Source organism: Chionomys nivalis, chromosome 3 (assembly GCF_950005125.1).
Source record: "Chionomys nivalis chromosome 3, mChiNiv1.1, whole genome shotgun sequence".
NCBI lineage: Eukaryota > Metazoa > Chordata > Mammalia > Rodentia > Cricetidae > Chionomys > Chionomys nivalis.
This window is the reverse complement of record NC_080088.1, coordinates 68,784,806-68,796,916: the sequence shown is the minus strand read 5'-3', so window position 1 is coordinate 68,796,916 and position 12,111 is coordinate 68,784,806. Positions and strand designations below refer to the sequence as shown.

Sequence of the window (12,111 nt, the reverse complement as noted above, 5' to 3'; positions counted from 1 at the left end):
AGTCTTGTTATCTTGGGGAAGCTGGAGCTGGAGTTCTCTGTGACTCTCTTCGCTGGTGCATAGGCTCCTCCAATCTATCAGCAAAGACAGGATGCTGATGTGGAGGGATGGTGATGCTGAGGTAAGGGTACCAGGCACGACTGTGTCTCACATCGGGAGATAGGTGGTGGGTTCTGTTCTTTCATCATGCCTTCTCCTTGTTTGTTGAGGCCTTAGTGGGTTCAGCACAGAGACCCAGGTGTAAATGAGGTGTAGATTCTGCATCAGGGGAACCTCCAGTCCATATGTGAGCTGAGTCCAACACAGAAATAAACCATACTACAGAGACTGGCTAGGGCTACAAGATATAGATACTGAAAGTGGCTTTGTTGTTCTTTGACGAAATGGCTTATCCACTTGGAGAATAAGGGTCCATGCAACATAAACTGGGAACCTGAAGGATCGTTTGCGTTTTCCATCTTTTAATTCAATTTTGAATTTTTTATTTTATTTGAAAATTATTTGAGGGTTTCATAAAGGCGCACATTGTGTTTACTTCATTTCCATCCCAGCCCCCTCCAATTCCTTTCCTCCCTCCCTCCCTCCCTCCCTCCCTCCCTCCCTCCCTCCCTCCCTCCCTCCCTCTCTCCCTTCCAAATTAATGACCTCTTTAGATGTGTATGTAGAGAGGAGGTGGTGGATAATGTAAGCCTATCAATGCTGTCCTGATCTACATGTGTTTAGGGCTGATCATTTTGTATTAGGATCTCCTCCCTGGGGAAAAGGAACAGTTTCTCCCCTACTCGGCGGCAATTCTATGGTTCTTCATCAAGGTGTGAAGCCTTGTTCAATTTCCCTCCTTCATATCAGTCCCTCGACTGCTGTGGTCCTTGCGGGCCTTATGAGAGCAGATGGATTGTTCAGAGTTCATGGGAGTAGCCTTTCTGTCCTGTCCAGAAAATATGATTACATTACAGTCACCTCAGTCCTCAGTTTCACTCATCACCTCCTCCCTAACTCCTCCTCCTCTGTGTAGACCTTCCTTTCTTCTTCTTTCCCTCCCTTCCCTCCCTCCCTCCCTTTCTTTCTCCCTCCTTTCCTCCCTCCCTCCCTCCTCCCCAGTTAAGACCTCCTGCAGTTTTTTCATCCTTCTTTGTAGTATGGTGTCCTGTTTCCCACTCTCTATGGCTCCCTCCTCTAGTGGTCCTTTTTCTCTTTCCTGGCTTCCATGGTTGCTCAGCACCGAGGATGCAGAGCCAGGGGTCACAAAGAACAGAGAATATGTAGTTTTTGTCTCTCTGGGTGCTGGTTACCTCGTCAGTATAATATTTTCTAAGTCCATCTGTTTACCTGAAATTTTAGATTTTTTTATATCAGAATATAAGCCCCTATATGTATATACCAGGTTTTCATTATCCATCCATTGGTTAATGGACGTCTAGGCTGCTTCCTTTTCTTGGGGATGCAGCTGCAGTGAGCATGACCGAGTGAGTTATCTGTGGAATCTGGTGCCGCATCCTTTGGGTAGGTGCCAAGGAGTGGTATAGCTGGACCATATGAGGGAGCTGCTTTTAGCTTTTTGAGAAGTCTTCCCACTGATTTCCATAGTAGCTGCACCAGTTTGCAATTTGTCCTCAGCTTTCTTTTCCTAATCTTGGCTACTCTGTCTGGGGTGAGAGGAAATCTCTAACTAGGAACCGGTGTGCTTGAAAATTAGCCCCCCAACCCGATTTACAAATAGAAAATCCTGAAACCAAAAGCTCTGCAGCACAAAGGATGCATTTAGTTGCTTGCAGAAGAGGTCTGCGGAGCGGGGAGACCCTTTGTCAGCTGGACTTCTCCGGAGGGTCAAAAGCCAGAGCACACACAGCTTTTAGAACACCACAAAACAAACAACCCGATTTCAAAATGGGTTGTGGATCTGAACAGAAAACTCTCGAAGGAAATACAAATGGCTCAGAAATACTTTTGAAAAACTGTTTAGCCATCTTATCCATCAGAGAAGTACAAATTTTCTCTAATTTTAAAAGTAGTTATTTTGGGCAAGGGAGACAACCAACTGCCATTAAAGTGTTCATTATGCGTGTATGAGGGCCCAGGTTTGTATCCCCAGAACCCCTGTGAAAACTGGGCGCTATGGTGGGTACCTATAATCTCAGTACTGGGGAGGGAGAGACAGAAGAACCCTCAGGAACCTGACTAGCCAGTCTTGCCAATCTGTGAGCTACAGTTTCAATGAAAGGCTCTGTCTCAAAAATAAGTTGGAGAAGCAATGGGGGGTTCCTGACTTTGACCTCTGAACTCCACATGCAAGTGCATATATTTGTATATGCTCATGCCACACAGACATGCATACTCATATCTGTCTGTCTGTCTATTTTATGTTTATATGCACACATATATTTGTCTATACAAGTGTGTATGTGCAAATATATGCATTCTCTCTTCTCTCTCTCTCTCTCTATATATATACTATATCTGCCTTGCCATGAACACATATATATTCTTTTATATATATATGCACACATGTATGTATGCTTATATGAACACATATATACATACATATACATGTGTATATACGTGTATATGTGTTCATATAAACAAATATAAATAAATTGAGTTTCAGTAGGTAGAAGCATACAGAAAAAGAAAAAAAAATTTGAAATTTCACCACTCCAGAATAATAATGAATGTTAAAGTTTTGATGCATGAAGTGCTTTGCCTTTACATTTTATTATTTCTTATTATTATGGCATGAGCATTCCCCCAAATATACTTTTTTTTTAATGATCTAGTTTATGCGGGGAGGGAATATTTCAATTTGTTGAAAATTATGATCAGAATCCCCAGACAGTATGAATAACATGAGCATCAGGTCAAGATGAATGAGATATAGATCATGCAATCATTAAAAGAACAATAATATTTCATCTGGGATAAAGGAAATAGACGTGCTGTGCCAGTGCACAATTAGAGAGACTGGAGGTGTTCACAGAGGCCAGGCTGTGCTGCAGTAAGCAGGGATGGAGCTCAGGCCACCTGTAGGGATCACCTAGGCATCTGTAGGCATTACCTAGGCATCTGTAGGCATTACATAGGCATCTGTAGGCATTACATAGGCATCTGTAGGCATTACATAGGCAAAGGAGCTAAGAAACATTGCCTGAAAAGGGACCAGCACGGACAAAGTTTCTTAGAGAGGATGGAGTACAAAACCAAGCAAACTAAAACATGGGCAAACAAACGAAAATACAACCACAGAATCAGACAAAGGAGAATAGAGTCCAAAAACTGGGCCTGAAATGAAGCCACCGGGGCCTGACCTTGCAAGGCAGGATTAAATTTCAATTTGTCATTTTCTACTAAGCATAGTGGCATATACTTATCAGCCAGAACTTGGGATGCCGAGGCAGAGTGTCCTCAAATGTTTGTACTACTTAATAAGTTTGAGGTCAACTTGGGCTACAGAGTAGAACTTGTCTCAAAAACAAAGAAACAGGCAAATACACAAACCAAACCAAAAAGCTCCCAAACAAACAAAACCAAAACATTAAAAAACAACAACAACAACAACAACAACAAACCTCCCTCCAAAGTTTCTAGTTTCTTTTGTTATTTGCTCTAAGAGTTACTGAAAGAACCTACTAAAGCTTTTTAAGTCAGGGTGAGTAATGGGTGAACTGATTTTCTTACATAACGTACCAAATCAAACCATCTGAACAAAAATACACAAAAGACAAATGGACAAAGAAACCAAAAGCAAAGCCCAGGACAGAACCTGCCCTCAGTGAAGTAGGGTGCAGAGGTCAGCAGGAAGAGCAGGAGAAGGTAAAGCAGGCCCAGGTAGTCACTGTGGGACAATGATCTTTTATCCTGTCACTGCTATTATTTTTAATAAAATGCTGATTGGCCAGTACCAGGCAGGAAGTATAGGCATGACAATGAGAATTGGGGGAAGAGGAAAGTTTCAGTCCGCAGTTGTCACAAAGGAAGCCACATACCAAGCAAGCAAGATGTGACTGCCTCTCCATAAAAGGCACCAAGCCATGTGGCTAACACAGACAAGAATTATGGGCTAATATAAGTTATAAGAGTTAATAAAAAGCCTGAGCTAATGGGCCAATCCGTTTATAATTAATGTAGACCTCTGTGTATTTCTTTGGGACTGAACGACTGCAGGACCTGGTGGGACAGAAACCTCGGTCAACAAAATCTATGCCTAGATTGGATATCTTAATATTCATTTCAGGACCATGTACCTATGCGTAATATACCCAGTGTACCATTTTAGTTTACGTATATTTAAAACAGGAGTGATCACGTTTCGTCTAACGGGTTAGATTTTGTGGGCAGTGAAAAAGAGCATTGATGTCCCAGGCCTCAGTAACCTCCCCAGCTGCAGCAGAGCTGTGTGGTTGTTACTCCTTTTCCTGTGTTTGTTATTGCTGCACTCCAGCTTTCAAGGGCATTCATCTCAGGACTATGTGGTTCAAATGTCTACCTGAGTTCTACAAGAAATTAAGATATGATTGAAGTCCAAATAAACACTACCACCTAGGAGCTGGAACTGGTGGTCAGAGCTTTTTATAGGCATGCGTGTTTACTTGGATTCAGGCATCCCGACATGTAAATTATGCAGAGTCTGTGTCACAGCAGAGCACTCTGTGTTCCTAAAAAGAATCCTCTTTTTTCCCCGGAATCCTTTACCTTTAAAATAAATCTCATTATGGAGTGCTGACATTTTCAGTAAAACCATTCAACCAAAAGCTGCAGGGTTTTTTTTTTTTCTTTTTCTCAGACTTTAAGCAAGTCTGGTTTATTAGACAGCCATGTATAACACACTGCTAAGTAGACATGATCTATTTTGAGAAGTTTACGCAGATAGCTGATAGGACACCTCAGTCTTTGCATCTTCCTAAGACAGACGCTGTTAAGCCAACTATCAAGAATCATCTCTTGGGGGAGTGGGAGTTGAAGGCTGCTGTTTAGAGTGGGTGGGAACCACAGAATCCTGACTTCAGTAAGACTGCTTGGATTCGAGGCTGCTTCTTTGCACCATCTGTAACTCTGACTTAACTTTCTATCTAGCACAATGGCCATTGTGCATTGGGGTTCCAGCCAATGCTTAGCTTCTCAGCCCACTCCTCCTGGGCTTCCCTTTTTTTTTTTTTATTTTGTTTCCAGTTTCCTCTTTCATTCCTCTCCACTTCCTTCTCCCATGGATGTAACTTTATTTCCTCTTGCCCATCTTTAGACCACAAAGAAGGTGACATATATATTCTGTTGCCCAAAGCCCCTTAGTGACCTAAGTCCACACCATTAATAAGCACTGAGAAGTTTAGAACCCTAATGGAGTCATTTTCCATACTCCTCTTCCAGAATAATGAGGTAGGTATTGTATCCATTTCACAGACAAGTTACTTAAGCCAAAAGTTTATAGCTCTAATTGTAAAGGATTACAAAATGATAGAAATTCATCTTTCCATTTATAATAGTCATCTCCTCAAAGGACCCAAAATCATCCTTGACATCTGTTTATTTTCTCAGACACATGTTTTTATTTCATAGACACATACACTAATCCTAACCTTAACCATTTCCTTATACATTTTTGTACAAATAGGGCTGATAGTCCACACCTACTTGAACCATGCCACCTTCTATAGGCAGTATTTATTCTTCATGGCCAGTGCCCTTATGATACTTGCTGCTGAATACTTTGTACATTATTCCTTCTTAGAACTTATGTATATGAAAGAAATCAGACAATGAAATTAGCCAGACTCAAAAATGATACAACTTGATGAACCTGAATACAGTTGAAATTGCCACTCGGAGTGGAAGCTGTGGGGCTTCTCATTGGATTTTATACTTTCACTCTCAAATATATTTATGTAATTATAATAAAATTACATGTAAAATTACATGTAATAAAAGACAATGCATTTGTAAAATGCTTTAATAAATTAAAAATAAATTATGTAGATATAGGCAGGAAGAGAAAGGGTTAAGCTGGTTCTCGACAACCCAATAAGGTGACAGGCTTATAAAGTAGCTTAAGAAACCCACAAATTGGAATCACAACTAGGACACCAAGTATTCTCTCTGCTGTAAGACAACTCTGGGCAAAGTCCAGGTCATATAGAGATGGGTAGTTTGTCTTAGGAGCCTAGGTTAAGGGGAAACTGTGCAGGAAAGAGAAGGGAGCAAAGTCATTCACTTCACATTTCAAGAACTACACCAATGACTTCTACTCAGGAAATGGTTGGGGACAGGAAGTCCCTAACACTCCACCACTAGATTGTTTATATGTGCTCAGAACTCAGACAGGAATTGGTCACAAAACAAACAATGTCAGTTGTTTGCTGAAAAGCATAAACTAAATTCTAATAAGTCATAAAGTTTTAAAAATTAATTTATCTTTGTATATGTGCTTATTTTGACAACATGCATGTATGTGCATTATGTATATGCCTGGTGCTCACGAAGGTCAAAAGAGGGTGGCAGATCTCCTAGAACTGAACTCACAGAATTACCATGTGGGGGCTGGGAATCAAACCCCAGGTCCTTTGGAAGAGTAACCAGTGATCTCTCTGGCCCCATAAGTCATAAAGTCTTAACTGCTATACTGACAAGAACTGCATAATATGATCACTCCCTCTTAAAAAGAAAACACTATTGTATTTTCTTCTTGTTTTCTTTCAGAATTCTTAATTTACAGTCAAAATACTCCCTGTGTGCCCCTAAAGGTTCTCACTTTGGGAGCAAATCAAACCAGTTGCTTGGCTATCTATCCCCAGTTGGATGTGATGTGATGAGCTTAGATCATGGTGGTCTGCTTCCTCTCCACATAGCAAAGGGTTCCTGGAGATCAGTGTTAAGCTAGTTGGCCATGAGAGGCCTTTGTAGTGTAGCCTGCATTAGGACAAGGACATTTCTGGTATCCTTGGAGGAGGACTGCTGCATGAAGGTTTCCAGGAGAGCTGGAAGGGTGTGAAGTACAAATTGGTTGGAGGCCAAGATGATATAGACTTTGGTTTCCTCAAATGGGTTTATCTAATGGGAAACTATCTTGAGCTCTGTGGTCATATTTCTTTCCCTGACTTCTTTATCCTTCTCTCATCTCTTACACCTGGGATAGATCGACAGACAAAGAGTGGCAGTAGGTATTTATCAGCCCCTGTTCTATGCAGTGCTTGATGTTTTAGTAAATGCTGTTGTTGCTATTCGAGAGGCCATGTAATTATTTCCATCACCCTGTGTTTGTTCCTACAGGATTGATCATTGGAACAATGAGAAGGAGAAGATCCTGATGCTTACAGACAAGACCCTCCTGATCTGCAAATATGACTTCATCATGCTTAGCTGTGTGCAGACGCAGCAGATTCCTCTGAGTTCCATCTGTCGCGTCTACCTGGGCAAGTTCGTCTTCCCAGGGATGTCTCTGGACAAGTGAGTAGGATGTCTTGGACTTGAAGACGCTATGAAGCCAAACAGACATATGCAGAGAAATCAAGTATGTGGTCAATTGAATAATATAAGCTGGAAAAGCAGAGGAGAAGGAAAGTCCTACCATTAAGCTCATCAAAGCATCAAAGTTAGCTTCTATTCTATGTTAAGCACCAGAGATATGATTTTATAAGCAAATTGGTAATTTAGAATGAGAACCTAAGTAAATAGTTAGATGTAGTTAAGTAGGGAGATCTACGGGAACATAGAGAAAATGTTTCTACTCAATTCATGAGGCAAACAATAAGAGATTTCCCTGTAGAAGCACTTGAGCTAGTATTTGGATAGGAGCTACTAAGGCAGGCAGTATTCCAAGCAGGAGGAACACCACAGCCTGAAAGAGTAAGGCATGATCAGAGGGCATGCTGTGTGATTGGTGACTCAAGTTATTCTGTAAAACCAGATGGACAGAGCTCACCAAAGTCAGTGCCCCATCATAGACAAATGCCCACCTGGTAAAGTGTAAATGTTGATGCAAGAGGGCATCCTTTGGTACCTAATCTCACTAACAGTGTGTGTAATAAAACTTTCTTACTTTGACAATAAACTTGTGTAGATGAGAGATATTCTTAAAACATATAGAACTTATCTACAAGATAGTTAAACTAGTTCTCAGCTTGCCATCAATATAAATTTTTGGTTATTAATTTCAAAACCATCCTCAGACTTTTAATTACCCACAATATTTATTGCCCAAAGAGATAGACACACATGGCATTTATTAAACAAAAGAAGGGGAGATGCTGTGGTCCCCAGGATTTTACAGTGAGAATGCAGCTGACAAAATCACCAGGCTAACCCACAGGGATCACATTCAGTGGGGGAACCCATTTGCAGAGCACCCTCAGATCCCATTAGCTAGTCCCACGTGCTGTAAGCATCCTGTCTGAACCCTGAGGGGTGCTGAGGCTGGCACTTAGAGGTCTCTGATAAACTAGATTTTTTTTTTTAAAAAAAATATTGTTTTGTTTAATTTACATTACAAGAATGCGAAGAGAGCAATTTTCTGTAAAATTCCTCTTTTTGACCAGAGCAAGCATTTGTCCTTTAGGATTTGTTAGAGATGAACCAACTAAAATTCTCCCCATCATTTATTCGGTAACCCACCTTTCAATACTGGTTTGAACTGCACCTGCGTCATGTATTACCTTCCTCACACATATCTGGGTATTTCCACAATTTTTATTCCATTCCGCTCACCCAAGCACAGTGCAGTTTCAATTATTGTCCTGAACTCTGTGCTGACGTGTGAGGTACAGTAGTCTGTCATTTGTCACTGTGAGGTTGTCACAGGTTAACATATGCCCTGTGCTGTCCTCAGACAGTAAGTTAAGAGATATTCTATTCTTTATCTTTTAGAAGATTTTGTTTATGTGTGATTGGATGTTTGATAGCATTAACATGGGAAATCATGACATCACTAGGTGGAATAATTTCTAAAATTATTTTGAATAGTATATAATTATGCTTTCTTTGATTTACTTTAATTTTTGTGAACTGTGTTTTCTAACAAATTTCTTAAGCATCTTGGGCTGGTTGGGTTTGACGTTATAAAGTTATTAACAGTATTCCTCATTTCCCCTTTGATGTCAGTACAATGTGTTAGTAATGTCTTCACTTCTCGCTAAGGGCGATCTGTGTCCTCTGGGTTTCCTGCTCATCTATTAATTTAGATTTAAAGAGACACGCCCTTTGTTCCCTCTGCACATCCCTATTGCCTGATTGCTATTTACTGAATTCTGCCCTTTTCTCTACAATTTATTTCACCTGTCTATTTGGGGTTTGCTTTTCCTCTTCCACAATCGCTTAAAGAAGAAAGCAAGGTTAACATGTAAGATCTGCCTTGTTTTCTACTGTGAGTACTCACAGTGATACTTGCAACTATTGTTTTTCACGCCTCACATAAATTGAAATGTGTTGTCTTTCTAGTTTCATTCTGCGATATTTTCTAATTATTTTTTTTTGTGATTTCTTCCTGAATCCATAAATACTTTGCAAGCTGTAACTCCTATTATCTGATTTTTTCTAAATAGCTGCATATTACTGAAATTTCATTTAGAGCACCTATATATTTAAATTAAAAATATTATTTTGCTTTATAAATATTTTATTTGCATGTACATTATGTACCACGTATCTGCCAGATACTCGTGGAGGCCAGAAGAGGGAGTTCCAGACTAGTGTAGGTTGCCATGTGGGTGCTGGAAATCAAAGCCGTATCCTCCGTAAGAGCAGCCAGTGACCTTAGCCACTGACCCATCTCTCCTGCCTCAGGAACTCATGTCCTTCACTTAAGACCTTATGAATATGCTGAGATTTATTTCATGAACTAAACTGCTATCTATCTTCAAGATGGTACCAATTTTATGTTTAAGTTGACTGAAACATGACTTAGGCTAATGTATTTACTAATGTTAATTTAGCGATCTGCACTGTGACTGAATTGTATCCAGCTTTACCATGGTTGCTGGTTAGTCAGTTTTATTGCAGTCGTGATGAAGTACCTTCAAAAACAAGTTCAAAGGACAGAAGGGTTCATGTTGGCCAATGGTTCCAGATGATTCAATCCAAGTTCTCTTGGACCTACATGACTGACCATTGGTCAGCATTGGGGAGCAGGTGGAGGACATAGATCATGAGGAGCAGGAGTCAGAAAGAGAGAAAGCCAGTGATTGAGGGCAGATCCTCATTAGGTCTCTTCCTCCAACTAGACCCGCTTCCTAAGCTAGTGCCACTCTCTAGGGATCAAGTGTTCAATACATGAGCTTTTGCGACATTTCAGACACACACAAAAATACATCTAAGAGAAGTGAAGTATTAAAAGTTGTCATTGTGTAACTTAGTTCTTTCATTAATTTTGCCATTTTTGCTTCATTTTTTGGATATGTTTATATATATATATATATATATATATATATATATATATATATATATATGTTTTTTCCTGATAAGATGATCTTTGTTTCCTTATTCAATTTTCCTTTTTAAAAATATTTTCTTAAAAAAATAGTTAAATTTGTGTGTGTCTGTATTTTACTTTCATTATTCATATTTATTTATTTATGTGTGTTTTGGTGTTTTGAGACAGGGTTTCTCTGTAGCTTTGGAGCCTGTCCTGGAACTAGCACTTGTAGACGAGGCTGGCTGGCATTGAACTCACAGAGATCCGCCTGCCTCTGCCTTCCAAGCGCTGGGATTAAAGGTGTCTGCCACCACAGCGTGGCCATTATTTTTTAAAAATGAGTTTTCTTTTCTTTTTTTCTTTTTTTTCTTTTTTTTTTTTTTTTGGATTTTTCGAGACAGGGTTTCTCCGTAGCTTTTGGTTCCTGTCCTGGAACTAGCTCTTGTAGACCAGGCTGGCCTCGAACTCACAGAGATCCGCCTGCCTCTGCCTCCCGAGTGCTGGGGGATTAAAGGAGTGCGCCACCACCGCCCGGCTTCTTTTTTTTTTAAAGTATGAGTTTATGTGCATCATGAACCTCTAAGTACCTCAGGGGGCCAGAAGAGGGCATCTGATCCCTTGGAACTAGAGTTTGAAAAGGTAGTAAGCCACCTGATATGGGTGCTGGCAACTGAACCTGGATCTTCCGTGAGAGGAGTAAGTGCTCTTAAAAGCCAAACCACCTCCCAGGCTTCTCAGTGTTTCTCTCTATCCTTGGCAAGGCCTGATGTTTTAAAGATTGGTTTTAAATCTGATATTATTTCAGCACCTTCACTGTTTTGATACTTACGTTTCCTCACTAGAATATCCCCTTCCATCCGTTCGCCTCTACTGACTAGCCCTCTGTATTTCCTGTAGCAGTCCCATAGATCACACAGTTAATCCAGTCCAGTCATCGCTGCCTTTTAACTGGAGAGGCTACTCATGTCTGTGCTTTTGATGTGACTGGCTGCCTGCTGCTTGCTCCTTATTTTTTCCTTTTATTTTGGTTCCTATGTTCCTTTTTTGCTTATATTTTGATTAAATACTTGTCCTATTCAGATTTTAGTCCATCCATTGGCTTTCATCTATAGTATATGTTTTGGTTGCTTTCCGGTAGAGTTCATCAGCCTAGCGTTATCGGTGGCTTGGAAAGGGGAATTATTACTTCTGGGAAGCTGTTTTGCATCCCGTAGAGCCTTCAGCAGCATTCCCGGACACATCTCTATCTAGCACCATCTACTAGTGATCACTCAGGGTTTTTCTATATAGCTTTGCCTTTTCCAGAATGCCACACACTTTGAAGCTACATAATAGACTTTCCAGATTGGTGCCTTTGACCCAGAAATATTTATTTTAGATTACTTTGTGTTTTTCATGGCTTAATGAATCATTGAGTAAGAGTATATACACACTTACTTGCTCTATTTAATTTATCAAATATTTCACATTCAAACAGCTAGTTTTTTTTTTCATTCACAAATATTAGAAAATGATGCTTTTGTTTTCTGAGGTACAAATCTGATACATGATACTTAGACACACAGTCATGGTATTTATATTTATTCTCTCTGCCTATTTATTTAGTAAATTTTTTTGGCTTCTTGATCCATCCATTATGGGCTGGAAGAGAAGAACTACATTTTCCTGTTAGCAAGTTGATGGTTTTACTTTTATCAGTTTACATTATGAATATGGATAAT

The 12,111-nt window shown here is 40.0% G+C and overlaps 1 protein-coding gene across 1 annotated transcript in view; it reads left to right on the top strand.

Annotated features, from left to right (window-relative positions):
* Nucleotides 1-12,111, top strand: part of Tprg1 (tumor protein p63 regulated 1) — a 106,842-nt gene that overhangs the window by 36,159 nt on the left and 58,572 nt on the right. Inside the window, exon 3 of the mRNA XM_057766096.1 lies at nucleotides 7,255-7,431. Within this exon, the coding sequence (XP_057622079.1) occupies nucleotides 7,255-7,431 (177 nt within the window). The remainder of the gene's footprint in view (nucleotides 1-7,254; nucleotides 7,432-12,111) is intronic.